Source organism: Octodon degus, unplaced genomic scaffold (assembly GCF_000260255.1).
Source record: "Octodon degus isolate 3935 unplaced genomic scaffold, OctDeg1.0 scaffold00149, whole genome shotgun sequence".
Taxonomy (NCBI): Eukaryota; Metazoa; Chordata; class Mammalia; order Rodentia; family Octodontidae; genus Octodon; species Octodon degus.
This window is the reverse complement of record NW_004524725.1, coordinates 400,058-415,936: the sequence shown is the minus strand read 5'-3', so window position 1 is coordinate 415,936 and position 15,879 is coordinate 400,058. Positions and strand designations below refer to the sequence as shown.

The 15,879-nt window shown below is 41.1% G+C and overlaps 1 protein-coding gene across 2 annotated transcripts in view; it reads left to right on the top strand.

The window, feature by feature from the left end:
• Npr3 (natriuretic peptide receptor 3) overlaps positions 1 to 15,545 on the top strand; it is a 70,390-nt gene extending 54,845 nt beyond the window's left edge. The window contains exons 5-8 of one of the 2 annotated variants that reach the window (XM_004642287.2): positions 5,717 to 5,811; positions 8,202 to 8,337; positions 10,023 to 10,107; positions 10,977 to 15,545. In XM_004642287.2, the coding sequence (XP_004642344.1) occupies positions 5,717 to 5,811; positions 8,202 to 8,337; positions 10,023 to 10,107; positions 10,977 to 11,088 (428 nt within the window). In that variant the 3' untranslated portion in view covers positions 11,089 to 15,545. Of the gene's footprint in view, positions 1 to 5,716; positions 5,812 to 8,201; positions 8,338 to 10,019; positions 10,108 to 10,976 lie in introns of both variants that reach the window. The other variant, XM_004642286.2, reaches the window with a different exon arrangement.
• The last annotated feature ends 334 nt before the right edge of the window (positions 15,546 to 15,879 follow it).

Here is a 15,879-nt window from a genome sequence, read left to right as displayed (position 1 = left end):
GGTGCTTTAATCCACTGAACTACCTGGCCAGCCCTTGCATTTTTATCTTATCTAGAGCTTTTATATAAAAAGGGATCTCACTATGAATGCCTTTTTTTGTTTGAGATTTTTTTAAACTTGTTTGTCATCAAATAGAAGCATTTTCTGTATAAGCACTTGTCAAATGTGAGTTATGTATTAGTCTACCTTATGCAACTCAAATTCAAGAATTTCATTAACCCCCTTTGGCTGGTGGACACTTCAGTTGTTTCTAACTTTTTATATTATTCAGTATGCTGTTATGAACCTCTTGTGCATTTTGATGAGTGATGAGTTTTTGTGAATATTTCCAGCAGTGAACATTTCTAATTGTGGGATTTCTTGGTCCAAAGGTAAATTAGTGCTTTACAAAGTATAGTAGATACTGCCAAATGTTTTCCAGACAAGTCTGCTACTCTGTATTTTTGCCCACAACATATCCAAGAGTAACTGCAGGCCTTTTTCTGAGCCTCTTTTCTCTACCCATTGGATAAGGAGTCTGGATTGGCTTTCTCTCACCTCACCAACATTCAGAACTAACAAGAGACTCACTAAGAAAATGAGCTGGTTCCTGTGGCTCTGCAAACATCAACTTTTCATTCATTCATTCATTCATTCATTCATTCATTCATTCGTTAATATATTCATTGAACACCTACTATGTGCCAGGCACTGTCCACAGAGCTGAGGATTCAGCAGTGAAGCAAAGCTGTTTCCTGTAACCTGTTCAGTTTACATGCAAGTTGGTGCGGGCAGGCAGCAAACAAGTAGATTTGCCATTTCAGAGATTGTAAAATAAAACAGGGTAGGGAGATGAGAAAAAAAGTGATGGGAGGGGAGGAATGAGACCGCTGACTTAGAGCAGTCAGAAACATCTCTGAGTAGCAGCTGGGTAGAGACCCAGGAGGGGGTGGGAGGAGTTATGTGAATGCTCAGGGGCAAGTACAGTGATTACAGACAGTCTTAATGTTTGTGGTGGGAACTTGTGAGTGTCCTCCAAGGAGCCAGGGACTATATTTGATGCAAATATAAGGGCCAGAATGACAGGAATCAACGCTGGACAGAGAGTGAGGCCAGAGCCAGTGAACCTTGAGGGAGGACTTGCTAGGGAATTGGCTTCCATTGGAAAGACTAGAAAGTCTCATGAGGACTTCCGGTGATGTGTTGCTTTGTGGGAAGTGAACTGCAATAAGCTGGTGGGCTTCTTTGGAGAACCATTAACCTACAGTGCAGATGGCTGGCCTTTGGCCAGGGACTTGCATCCTAGTCACTAAGGTGGAATCCCTGTCTGCTGCAGCCTGCTGAACTGCTTTCTTCACCTGTTTGACAAGGAAGGTGGGCCAGCTGGCGACTGACAAGCACCCTTTCAGTTCTGCCTCTTGCACAGTGCACTCTTCCTTTGAGCCCTTTCATGGGTTGGGGTCCACCTGTGGATGCCTTTGTAACTTCTTGAGCGAAAGTTTTCAATGTCAAGAGCAAGCACTGCCAAGTCTAGTGCCCAGGCATGTGTACAGGCAAGGGCATTCTCCCTTCTCCCATTAGGAGACTCCACTGCCTCCACTTGCTCTCAGTCATCAGAAAAGGCCCAGGGTGGGCTGCCTGGGACTTAGCTGTAGTGGCTGTTGGTGGATTTCATGTCTCCTTCTTTTTAGTGGATGGCACACCATACTCAAAAACTAGGGCAGCATCTCTTTTTACTGTAGACAGATAGTCAGGTGTGGGTAATTGAACTTTTGAAGTGATTTTCTTTTCCTCTGCTTCAGCTGAGGAGCAGGAACCAAATGGCGGTCATTCAGGGGCATATTAGGACAAGGTCAGGTTTCCCAGAAGTTGTGCACAATACGCTGAGAAGCTGCATGTGGGGACAGAGCCGTGGCCGGCCAATCCACTTTTAACTATTACTCACTACATGATGTGGTCATTTGTCCTTGGTCCTCTGACAGAAGGACAGGAGCCAGAGTTGGGGTGTGCAGGAGGGCACCTGGAGTGAGGCTGAGGGAAGGGCAGGAGCCCACAATGGCTGGAAGGTCGCTGTGCGTAGAGCTGGGCCATGGGCCAAATTTTCCCAGAGGTCACCTGGGAGCTTCCATTCTGGGACTGGTGCTGCAAGGAATGGGCAGTGAGTCCTGAGACCCTACGGTTCTCTCTAAATTAGAATCTCTTTTGTCCATATATAGTGGAGATAATTGAAGCTAGGGTAATTTTTGGGTTTGAATGGTTTGGAGGACCCATTTTATTTGCGAAATAATAGTCCATTTAAGGGTAAGCCTAAAAAGAACCTTAGCATATCTGTATGAAGAAAAATCCTAGCCTCCCTAAAATTAAAAACAATTTTAATTTTAGTGGTCACTGTAAGTGACCATTAAGTTGTCAAAGGAAAAATACTGTAGACTTTATTTGACAAATTTGGATTTTATTGCCATGAAACCTGTGATCAACTCTCAAGACTTTCAATAAATGGCCTGGGAAGAAGCTGAGCTTCCTCTGTGTGAGAGGTCAGAGTGACAAGGTAAATAGGGCTGTGGCTCAGCCCTTGAGCTCCTTGATAGGTGCAGAGAAATGAGGGTGGAAAGTCTCAGTACTGAGGTGCAGGAAAATTCTGCAGTCACCCTGACAATCTCACCTCCTGTCTGATTCTCTGAGGTGAAGTCTCACTTTGCTAATCAGTCACCCTAGGTTCTCACTCCATTTCTTGGCAAAATTGTAATAGCTTTAAGGTGTAATGAGGTCTTGGATTACTAGGGATGCCTTGTCTTATAAAATATTCCCCCAAACACTGAACAGGATGCACCATTGCTGACACCTCTGAGAAGAATGACAAATGGTTTTGGATAGCTGATACATATAATATCTCTCTGCATTTAGGTGTGTATTTAGAATATATATATTGTCCCTTAAAATTTGACAGGCGGTGTCTCAGTTATTCTTCCCTCATTACTGGGATAAATACCCAACACCTAAAGTGAAGGAAGGAAAGGTTTATTTAGCTCACAGTTAGAGGAGGTTTCAGTCCATACTGCTGGCTGCAAGGCAGACTGGAACATAGCAGAGGGCAGCAGTTCATGATAGCAGAAAACAGCAAAACAGCAAGAGCAAAAGGAAGGAGCAGTGGCAACAATGGCTACAGAGAGCAAGTGTGTTTCTCTTAAATTGCATTCAGGCTACCTGCCCAAGGTGGTGAAACACTCACATCCATATTCCTGATAGCACTGGAACCCATAATCCCTGTACATCAGGAGTTAATCACAAACTCTAGAAGTCCACCCCATGACTGCTTGAGGCATTGTTGGGGGGACAACTAGACACAAACCATAACAGGCTGCCAAAAATATACAGTACAAGTTTGAGATGTAGGCTTTGTAACCAGCGTATATTAAGAAGACCAAAAAAAAAAAAAAATCAAGATGAATGGCAGCTCCACTCTTTTTCCAGAAAAGTAGACCAAAGTTTGGAAAAATCAGTGGGCCTTCCAACCACAGCCCAAAGGACAGTAAACCCAAATACCTGCCCTCTCCAAACCACACTAGAGGATGGAACTTTCCCTCGGGATGCTTTTCCCCAGAGTTTCATTTTACTAGGGGAGTCAGTACTTCTGGAGAGAACCAAATCAATAGAAACATCAATTAGGGATTACACTGAACTCTCCCACAAAGAAAACAAATAGCTTCAGTTCATTAGGATGTGGCTGTTATGTGCATTCTGCTTAGTGAATGAAAATGAAAATACAGACATATTTAGTATCAGCCAATGGTATGTGGTTGCTTTTATTGAGTAGCTGCTGTAAGCCTCATTGCTGGCCAAGGCAAGTGGATACTAAAGGCCCTCCAGGCTCAGGCTACCTGGCCTCATGTCTCTCTGCATCCTTTCATGTGCGTGGGTCATCTCCCCAGGAGGACTCTTACATTTCCCTAAAGGAGAATCTTTTCTCCCCTTAGCCTCTGTGCCTTTGGAGATACAACTTGAGCAACCTCTCTGGCTTGTCCAAATCATAGATTTCCTTCAGTGTCTCTGAGATCTCCTGCTTATATATTGGAGTTTTTTTGAGTTCCCCACTGCTGCACTGGCTGCTCTCCTGAGTGGCTGGGCATGGTCAGAGGCCACTGCCAGGCTTTAGTGCAGTGTTACCCATAATAATAGTAATTGTAAAATAAACACATCCCTAATCCAAAACGCTGAAACTCAAAATACTCCAAAATTAGAAACTCCGACATCACAAATGGAAAAATCCTTACCATGGGAGCCTTTTACCTGCACAAAACTAGTTAAAATGTTGTATAAAATAACCAGCGAGCTCTCTGCATAAGGTATACATGAAAAGAATGAATTTTGTGTTGAGATTTTTGGTCTCATCTCCAAGATACCCCAACATGTGTGTCCAAAATCTGAAATCTGAATCACTTCTTACCCCAAACACTTGGGATGTGGGGTGTGCACTGGGTAGCAACAACAACAATGACAACAACAGTAATAATACTGACAGTAATACTAGCAGCATAAAACAACCAACTTCTCTTAAATATGGTTTGGAAGTTCTTATTTTAGTTCATGTAATCATCTCTATGGCCTTTTGGTAGGGGACATTATTATTATTATTATTGTTATTATTATCTCTGTTTGACAATTGTGGAGATGGAGGCTCAAGGGATGAAGTATCCCACCCAGGCCCAAGGGGGAGGGATGGCCAAGCTGGACCTCAATGCTGACAAGCACGCCCCAGCCTAGACTGACAAAAGTCCCGTGCAGGCTGCCCCTCTCTTGAACAGAGACTGTGTTCAGTTCAGCGTGGTCTCAGCTGTTGCACTGATTTGGCACCTAGTTATTTTCTCACTGCTTCTGGGTAGATAATGGGTAAACACAAGGTGGCTGCTCTTTAGCTCTTGGCTGTGGGGACCCTTGAAGCAGTCCCCCTGCTCTCCTGTGTACTGCCACAGCCTTGCAAAAGGGCATCCACTGTGTATTTGTTGTTTTTTTTTTTAATGCTTGAGTATAAATTTATTTCAATAGGTGATTTACAGTCTTTAAGTCTGCTTTGCATAATATGCAGTCATTGTGCAACAAAGCCATAAAGCTTTCAAAAGTGCTTCCTTTTATGGAGACTAAACATCCTGAATTAAATGGCAAGACTTTGGAAATTTTCAAAAGGAAAAAATGTAAATAAGAAGAAGAGAAACAATTATCGAAGGTCACCAATTCATTAGATATTTGTAGTGGGATGATCAGTGTTAGGGGTGAAGTGCATTGCTAAAGCTAAGAAATTATATATATGGGGGAAGAGTAGATCAAAAACACTTGCTTCCATTGTGTATTTGTCCAGTGACAATGTGAACCTATGATGAGGAGCTCTACGTCTCACTCTGTCATTGTTAAGAAAAATTGATATGAAACTCTAGAATAAGCGTGCTGCTTTCAGGATCAGCCTTACCCTTTTCTTTTTTTTCTTCACTGTGTTCCCTAAAGATGATCATCTATTTCTATTTCTTTTCATTTTTAAATGGAGAAATGTTAAGAATTTAGGAATGCAGACGCAGATGAAATTACAATGTCTTCCTAAATGCCAACAAAAATGCTCAAAGTCTGATGAGATTCCCTGTGGCATGAGTTTGTTTTAAAAAATCCTGTAATTCATTTTCTTGTTTTTCTTGGCAGACAGAGATACTTTCAGTGACTAACTTGGAGTTCTTCACCTCTGGTCCTATAGGCATTGCTGGGCAGGTCTCCATTGACGCCAATGGGGATCGGTACGGGGACTTCTCTGTGATCGCCATGACTGACGCAGAAGCAGGCACCCAGGAGGTGAGCCAGGGAAGGCTCTGCGTGGGTGGCACCAAGAGCATCTTTGTCCTGATGTCCAGTAGGCTATCTTTGGAATAGCCATAAAATAAGAATGAGTTGGGAATGTGGGGACACTAGGCAAGGGCAGCTCACTGTTGGTTGGGGGCCTCAGGGCAGAGTCCGGAAATGGAGCCATGTTTGGACTCACAGGGGACACTAATCCTCAAGTGGTCAAGGTCACACTGGAGTCCTGTGCCACAGGGGCACCGGGTCAAAGAGGTAAAAATGAAACTGCATTTGCCCTTAAACCTGGGGACTTTTCTTCCCCTGGTGCTTGGATATTAACTCTACAAGTGGTAATAGTTTAAAAGACAGGGTGCTCTCAGGATAGTATCATGAAGGGGAAAGAGGGCTGGATGCAAAGTTGAGTATCTGGTACTTACTGGGTTGTAAACTCTGATTTGGTTTTCTAAGCTATACATAGAATTCACAGCATCTTCTTTGCTCATCTCACATGACTGTTTAGGACCAGATAGCATGAAACCTAGAAAAGTTCTATGCAGAGCTTAAGTGATAAATTTGTATATAAGAATTACACAAATACTCAATGTTTTAGCAAATGATGCCCCTTCCTCTGTGTTTCCTTGATGGCACATGCCCAGGATCCTTGCTCCTGTCACCTGCTATGGCTGTGAAATAAAGGACTTTCTGTTTTCCTCTTTGTTCAGATATGCCTGGCCTTTGTAGGAGGAGCCAAGGCAGCAGGAGTGTCTCATGCTCTGTCCCACTGATATTTTGACCCTTTCAATAGCCTGGTCTTTTATGGGCCTGTAGGCACAAAGGTGTGTGTAGCCTGGGCTAAGTGCTCAGTACGTGCCAGTGATTACTATATCTTGATAAGGACCTAGAACTTTTATTACTGTGACCTGACACAGCCTGTGAGAGCCTGCTCAGTCTGAAGAAAAAGGGCAGATTTCATGGGCTGCCCAAGAGCGTGTCTTGTACCCAGACAAAACAGAAACAAGTCCTTGGAACCTGTGTGGAAAGGTTCACTCAGATCCAGGCTCAGGCAGCTGATTAAACTGTAGTCTTGGCTAGAAGCTGAGGCCTGAAACTGGACTATTAGAGTAGTGACTTTCAGGGGGTGGAGGAGCCAATTGAAGAGAGTCAGCTTGGCCATGGGTGTGCAACAAGGAAGAAGTCATTAGGGGATGGTGTATCCCCCCAAGGAATAGCCTGTCAAACAGGAAGTTCCTAACAAACGCTCTTTAGTGCTTTAATTATTTGCCAGACTCCCAGAAGGTGTGAAGCTGTGTACCTGTTATATGCTTCACTTGGGCTCCTGGCTCTTGCTTGCAGGTCAGTGAAGGTTATTTGGGCTTTACAAATGGCTGGGTGTGGGCTCCTTTGTGGCAGATGGGTGGGGCAGTGCCCTGTAGGAAGATAAGCAGGGAAAAGCCATGACTTTTGAAAGTGTTTAAGTAGGAGAAAAACAAAAAACAAACAAACAAACAAACAAACAAAACAACCAAAACCTTCCCTCCTACCAAGTAGTAGGCTAAAGAACATCTCGGGAGAACTGGGGACATAGGTGAGCCACACAGTGCCTATTTGGCAAGCACAAGGTCCTGAGTTTGATTATCAGTAGCAAAAAAAAAAAAAAAAAAAAAAAAAAAAAAAAAAAAAAAGAAAAGAAATGAAATCTAGGGAGTGTGATGTGGTGGTGCATACCTGTAATCTCAACACTTAGGGAGGCTGAGGCAAGAGGATTGCAAGTTTGAGTTTTACTCAGGGAACTTAGCAAGGGCCTGTCTCAAAGTAAAAAATAAAATAAAATAATAAAAGACTGGGGCTATTGCTCAGTGCAACAACCTTTGGTTAATTCAATCCTAAGTATTTTAGAAAAGAAAAGAGAAAGGAAGAGAAGGGAAGGGAAGGGAAGGGAAGGGAAGGGAAGGGAAGGGAAGGGAGAAGAGACGAGACCAGACGAGTCGAGAAGAGAAGAGGGCTACTCAGGGACAACACTGTCTACTGGGGGCAGACTAGGGCAGCACAGCCTCCTTTGCCACATCTACGCCATGACCATATTTCCTGAGGGGGGGACCCATCATTTTGCCTCACACATGTCCAGCTTGACAGCAACATCAGTGACTTTGAATCTTAACTTACCGGGTCCTCAGGGACAAGAGAGGAGTCCACAAGGCCTGTGCCCTTCTGAAGCCCTTGTGGTCACTTCCTGGAGGAAGTGAGCTCAGGAAGCGGCCTTTGGTTTCCTGGGCCCCCGAAGGCCTCCTGCTTTGGAGCAGGATCATTCGGGGGAGCAGCAGAGCCAGGCTGTGAGCCGCGTGTGGCCTTTGGAAGCAGGTACCTCTGGCCTTTCCTTTGATAACTTTGTTTTTACGTTTCTGTAGGTGATTGGTGATTATTTTGGAAAACAAGGTCGATTTGAAATGCGGCCAAATGTCAAATACCCTTGGGGACCTTTGAAACTGCGAATAGATGAAACCAGAATTGTGGAGCACACCAACAGCTCTCCCTGCAAATCATGTAAGCGCAGAGCCTTAATCTGCTGTTCTCTCATCTGTGTGAGGCTCACAGACCCATTCTCTGGGAGCTCAAGCTCTGCAAGTGCCGCTCTCGCTCTTCTCTGGAACTATTCACAAACTGGCTCCTGCCTTTCTCAGTGGTTTCCAGGTCTTTCTTCCACTCAAGCCTTCTCATCTACAATGATAGAAGCCTTCTCCTCACTTTTGTATCTCTTGCTATAGTTTCTTAGTTATCTGAGATTTACATTTCAGTATAAATCTCAGTGGGTTCACACAGTGGGAAAAGCAAATGATTAGCTACATACATTACTAACATACGCATCTCTTATGATAAGGCTCATTCTATTTTTAAACTTTATAGTTATTCTCTAAATATTCAAATTGGAACACCTGAAAATTTACAAATTGGCAAATAAGTGCATTATTTATAAAGAGCCTCTATACATAAGTGGGCAAGGTGCTCTTATAAGTAACTTGTAAATAGAAAATTTATTAGAAATCATTATATTAAAGAGGCTTCTTTTGAGAGCTAGTGAGAAGCTAAGTGAGTATTGCCTACTATGAAGTATTGATGTTCATGCAATAATTATATAGAGGAGTCGAGGAGACCGAGTGTTGAGAACACAGTTTCTGGAATTATCGGGCCTGGATTTGAAAGCTCATCCTGTCTTTCCTGGTTTTGCGACCCTAGGAAATTCTCTTCAACTATGTAAACCCGAGTTTCCCATATATAAAATAAAATAAACAAGTACAATTTGTAAATCAGGGACATGAGAGGATTCCACAAGGCCTGTGCCCTTCTGAAGAACTTGCTGTCACTTCCTGGAGGAAGTGAGTTCAGGAAGTGACCATTGCTTTGAGGAATAAATGAGTTAACCTACCAGAGGTCACCTACTAGACTTTTTGTATACAAAGCTAGCTATTTATCCTTTTTATATAACTTGGACATTGAACATGATTGTTTCAAATTGTTATTCCAAATTCCAGAAAGCTATGTAGGACATTTTGACATGAAACTCTGATGCCAGTGAGATAATACCGAAAAACAGAATACTGACCCAGTGAGTTCACACCAAATCTTCTAGCACTTGGAAACGTCACCATCCATCTGTGAACATCCTGAGTGCTGGGGCAGTGTCGTGGTCAATCCAGTTCTTATCTTTGATTATGACTCAAATAGCTGCGGAGTGCCAGGGAGATAACAGCACAGGGCCAGCTTGGCAAGCACAAGATCATGAGTTCAATTCCTGTTAAAAAAAAAAAAAAAAATCCTGTGGATACATTTGGAATCTCTACTTTCCAGTCTGCTCAAATTTCTCTTGAATCTGTTTTTATTTTTGTTCTCACTTTTTTTTTCTTTTTTTGGTGGAACTGGGGGTTGAACTCAGGCCCTTGCTCTTGCCAGGCAAGTGCTTATTCTATGAGCCATCTCCCTGGCCCCTGTTCTCACTTTTTTTGTAGTGCTGCATTTATCTAGTAATTTCTGAAAAGCTTTCCTTAAACTTTGCAGTAGGCATTGAAAAAAAGAAAAAAAAAAAAAAAAAAAAAAGAATTGCAGAATTTCCTTAATTTTTTTTTGCTTCTAGTGAGTAAGAGCTTGAGAAACATCTTCCAATAAATGAAATCTGAGGCATTTTCACTTGTTTCCCCAAATGAACCCTGATTATTTGTTTCTTTTTTAAGCAGGTGGCCTAGAAGAATCGGCAGTGACAGGAATTGTCGTGGGTGCCTTACTAGGTGCTGGCTTGCTCATGGCCTTCTACTTTTTCAGGTGGGGATCATTTATACAGTTAGAATGTACTCTCTTTTTCCCTGTTGGTTACATGTTTGTGCACAGTGTTCCTTGTAATTTGTCCATCTCTTTTAAATAAGAAGTGTCATGTTGGGAGAGTTAAGCCACCATTCTTTTGGTGTGACCTCAGCCTTGTGAGTCAGTGGGTTCGCACAGTGGGTACTGGGTCGTGGGAATAGAAATTGTACCACCTGAACCAGAGCCCAGAGGAGGACAGTCTAGAGGAATGTCCTGTTTCTTAACTGATGTGCTTTGTATCTGGAGAGCTTGCATGCTTAGTTAGCACTAGGGCTAAACCCCAAGGCTTGTAAAATCATAGTATGTGCGGGTGTTCAAGGTTCTGATTGTTACACACTGTGAGGGTGGTCCATTCTTTTGTAATGTTTGCTGGTTGAGTTTGTGGCTTATTTGTAACTCATCAGACTCAAGACTTCTGCATTTTTGCATGGAATGTAACTCTGGGTGTATGTGGTCCTTTGTGGGAACAATCAGATTCCTGTTCCTTTGGTCACAGTACACTTCATCTGATCTTTATCTAGAGCATATCCTGGGAGTCAGGCAGAGCTTTGGGGGAAGAATGGACAAAACTTAACCCAAAGGCACCCAGGGAAGAAGGGGAGGGCTTGTTCTACAGCATTTCAGAAAGCAGTGCCCATTGCCCTCCTTGAATAAGGACATAATGCCTTGGGGCACACTACTTTAATCTCTGACCAGGGTTTCATATTCTGTCACTTCTCATTTATCAAACCAAACCCAGATGTCCCTCGAGGGCACTCTTTGTAAGAGAAGCCATAGTATTTTGTAGCAAATTGAGGTTTTATTACTACATTCACTTTCCCTTTATCCAGGAAGAAATACAGAATAACCATTGAGAGGAGAAGCCAGCAAGAAGAAAGTAACATTGGAAAGCATCGAGAGTTACGGGAAGATTCCATCAGATCTCACTTTTCCGTGGCTTAAAAGAAGGCTTTTTTCTTTTTTTCCTGCTTGAGATTCCCTAAGGAGATAGATGGCATAAAAATCATCAATGAAACAGAGGGGGTGCTATTGAAGATTTCTTCCTTTAAAGCAGTTAGGCATTTTATTTTAATATTTCTTTAGAAGCTCAGGAACTCTAATTAATTACCATCTGCCTCCCAGCCTCTCATCTCATATCAAACAAATACAGGATATAATGTTACTGTGTTCAGTGTTCATAATGCTTGAGGGTATGTAATTAGATTTATATTTAAAAAATCTGATATTTCCCTATCTTTGTGGCTTTGGGGGGCCTTTCATACAAGGATATGAAAAATGTAGTTTTTTTTAAAATGAAATGTTTTATACTTAGAATAAAATCATTTTAACAAGTAGAATATTCTCAGAAAGAATTTAACACCCTAGGAGGAGAAAATGTGAAGAGAAATCCCAACGTTGGAAATTAACATTGCTCTCGGAAGCTCGTGGGCAGCTCTGTGGCTGGGAAGGGCTCTGTCCAGCGTGTGCACGCGGGACCTTCTCCCTCTCAGTGTCTCATGAAAGCTACTCTGGAGAGATGTAAATATTAGTGAGATGGGAGGATACGTGTAAGAAAAGCAAGTCTGCAATATTTGTTTTTGATGTAAAAAGAAGCCATATTTCACACTAACAGTTTCCGTTTAAGTATTCTAATCTTATATTTTAATATCAGAAAATGTGTCTATTTTTTCATTTTGAAGATTAAATTTCACTTATATTTTAAAAGCATGGATAAAATGTACAACACAAACTCTCATATCTTCTCTTTTTCTTATTTCTGTCTTCCCCTTTGGCTGTAGCCAAATACCAATTACTGCTTTAATTACAGAGATGTATAAAAGTGTTCAGATTATACACTATAGGAGTACATCAATTTAAAGTGTCTTTAACTGTTTTAAATGCAAATTACTTTAGTTTCTAGCCCTTCCAAATTCTGGTCAAATGGTGAGTCTCAAGATAAGGCATGAAAAGTTATTAGAATTCTGCTGAGTTTTATGAAGGGCGGTAGCTTGTTTTCCTCAAGAACAACTTCATGGAGAGGGAGAATTTGACAGTAGGCACAGAAATATAAATTTAAAAAATATATACAAGATGCTCACCAGAATTCACAGTGATGATTTTGGTTAAAAGAGAGAGTCTAAATTTCTAAAATATATCCCCTCTCATTTATCCCTACAGAGCTTTGTAGTCAGCTGAACTACAGAGTTTGTGGTGGGTTTAGTGTGGATGTAAGGAATCTAAAGTTGGATGAGTATTTGTAGGATGTCTACTTTGTACCCAGTGCTGTGCACAAAGACTTGAACTCAGGTTGACACCTTTGCCTATCATTTGTGGAGAAATTTGACAGTGAAGGGAGGATGGAAATCTTTCCCACGAGTATATCATTTTGTAATATGCCATGAGGGTCTATCTTCAGTAATATTTTTCAGCAACGCAATAGCTTTAAAAACCATCCTCATACCTCAGAGGTCGTAAGTATGGAGGAAAACTGGGAGGAAATGGGATGTTTGAGCAAAGCCTCAGAGTGACAGAGGTCGTAGTCCTTGTAGTATGGAGGTGAGTCGAGTGGAGGCAGAGTGTCCTGGGGTTTGGCCTTGCTGGCCTCTCTAGAGGAGGCTGCATCTGTCACTCAGGCTTGCGCCCCAGGGAACAGCTTAGTTGTGTATGAACTTTGTTTCTGCTTATTTAGAAAGTGAAATGCAGGTTTCTGGAAGGGCATGGTGGAATAATTGTCTACGATCAACAGAAATAACTACCCTGTAGTTCCTCATTCTGTTTGCAATGGAAAATAATGCTGAATTCAAGCAATGATGGAAAAAGGAAGACAAACTTCAGAAATTCTGAAGCAGGGGAGTTTTAAAAGTATAATACAGGAGGAAGAAAGAGCTTATCTCTCCCTCATTTTTATTCTTCCATGATGCTGTCTATCTATTTTAGAGATAGGAACTCTGTTGTGTTGGTTAGAAATTGCATTTAAAGTCCATGTGCTTTATTACAGAGAGGTGGGGGGAGATGCTCTTCCTGTGGTCTTTGGCATAAGCATTTCTGACTTTCCTAGAATTTACATAGTATCCCATTAATGCCAACTTTTTTTTTAGAGCAAATATCTTTTATTTATACTTTAGATAGACAAATAGTTATACATTTAATATTATATCTCTAGATAAGAGAGAATTTAGTCTTTAAAAATGGTGGGAAAAATCATGAGGGTTTTTTTGGGCACATTTTCTTCTAATTTTAAAACAATTTCTAGTGTTCTTAGGATTGATTGCTTATTTACATTTTTATTGTATCTTCTTTTCTCCCTTGAAATTTTTACATGGGTTACCAACACTGTTGGGTTTTGAAAACACCATTAAATTGGGAAACCTTTGCTAGGGATATAGGTATTTGGCTCAAGGTTACCTTAGATTAAGATCTCAAGATTATATTTTCAGATTTAAGTTCCTAATTGCTAAACAACATCTTTGACAACTGTTCATTCATACTCTTCTAGTAGTCACATAGTTAGGTACATATGACATTAGTTTTTAAATCATGTTACAAATTTTCACCCTGAAAATTAGTGTGTTTAGATTTCTAAGGGGATATTTTATCATTTAGTTGGATATATACTCATGTTGATATAGGTCAAATGAACATGTACTTTTTGGTGTTGGAAATAAGTACAGGATTTAATACTGTCTTATTTTTGGGGAGAGTGTGAGGAGCCCCCAAATAAATCTTATCACAGGACAACTTCTGTAGAGCACAATCTCTCCCAACACAGTTATCACAGGATTTATGAGGAATCCTCCGTAAATACTACATTTCTCTGCAAAACTATCATCTTGTCTTTTTCTGAACCATAGTCATGATTCCTGAGGCTTTATATTAGTTCTTTACACTTCGGAAGGCATATTTAATGGAGGGAGGGGAGAAAGATCTAGAAAGAGAACAGACACCTTCTTTTCTCCTTTCCCTGAGGCTCGGATTTTTGCTTTGGAGCACCACATCACTTCTGCCTGTTCACAGGCATTTACTTCCTCACGAGGTGCATGTGCCTTCTTGGACTCTAACTTACCACTTTTCTTCTGGTTGGGACTGATTTTGAGGGCAGTGAGAATCATTGTAGACCTCAGACAGCGATGGATTTGAAAGTAGGTCCTACTGGTACCAGCACTTTCTTATGAATGAACATATGCTGGTTATTTGTTTAGGAGACCCAACAGAATAGTATGCCATTGGTATAAGGGAGTGTTTATAAACTCTAAGCAACAAGTGTCTATATTTCTTGGGACACAAAGAACTCACATCCCAAATGAACACAGTCATAAAGGCAAACGCCAACTAAAATTAGGTCCCTTGATCTATGTGTCATGGGTTTTGTTTAGTTACACCCTGTGGTTTAGACCTTCATAAGAAGTTGGTAATGAGTTGAAGTTCTTGTTCAGTGGAAAAAATTGAAAGAGTCTAAAAACACAGGATACGTTTTAGGGGCAGAGTGGAAGCAGTGGGAATGAAATGGTGGTGTTCAGAGGGACCAGTTGTTTTTTTCTCAGTTCTTTAGAACTAAATAATAATAGCAAAAATGTAGTCTCTCTTCAACAACAAATCTCAGTAAGAAGGTTGGAATGTGCCCATAAGAATAATCTTTCAGTCCTCCCAAAGAAATGGGGCAGGGTCCCTGTGCAGCCTCGGCTCGCTCTCCCACTCTTTCCTCAGCCCACTGCTCCCACCGGCCACCAGGACTCCAAGGGTGTATCAGCATCTTGCCCTGCCCGTGTGGGTGGGAACTTGTGAATAGGTCTCGTACTTCCTCAGGGGGAAAACAGGTAATAGTGATGGTTAGAAGAAAGAGGCTGATTTTAGTCAGAGCCTTTATACTAGGGTGACGCTACAACCCTGGGGACAGTTCAAACCTGTGATGTGTATCTCCTCCAGCAAGCCTGGCTTTGGTTTTCAGCACAGATTTCACAAAAGTTTCTTCAAGCCACATTTCACAACTAGCATGCAGAATTAAAATAACTTTCACAAGCTGCTGGGTTAGATAGAGTTTGTTCAGATTTCTTTCTTTTTTTTTTTTCTAACTAATTTTATTGGTATATTTTAGATATACATAATGATCACATTCATCATAGGGAATTTGTACCTGTGTGTAATACATCTTGATTCTTCTTTCAAATTTCTCATTAACCACTAATGTTAGCTCATAGCAAAGGCAAAGCATTCTAAACCAGCTGATGCTGTTGATATTTATGTGTTAAGCTCTTCAAATGCTATGAAAGTTCTGGTTGGGAGCTGAGACTCAGAGGTAAAAATCCATATGTTACAACAACCTTTGGTGTGTCAGGTGGGGAATAATGCTTCATGGAAAGTTCTGAACAAGTAGAATTAAGAGTTAGCAAAAAATGTTGCATTGCTGTGATTCAAAGGTTTAAAGGGCAACATTTTTTTCCATAATTTTATTGATAAACAAATAGCAGTGAGACACTTTCAAATCAAATCGCTAGAACAGTTTCAATAATTAACACACTGCATACATTCTTCTTAGTGGTTAATTGCTGTACAAGATGCATACTTGAGATCTTATTTACAAACACTATTAGAACAAATCATTCTATTCATTAAGAGAATGTAACTATATATCTATCCTAACCACTTTGAATACACAGATACAAAATGGATATTCATCTGTATACCCTTTTTTTTTGTTAAGTTCCGTTATTTGAATATTTAGGTGTGTAAACTCAGCAAAATATTCTAAAAGAGTCC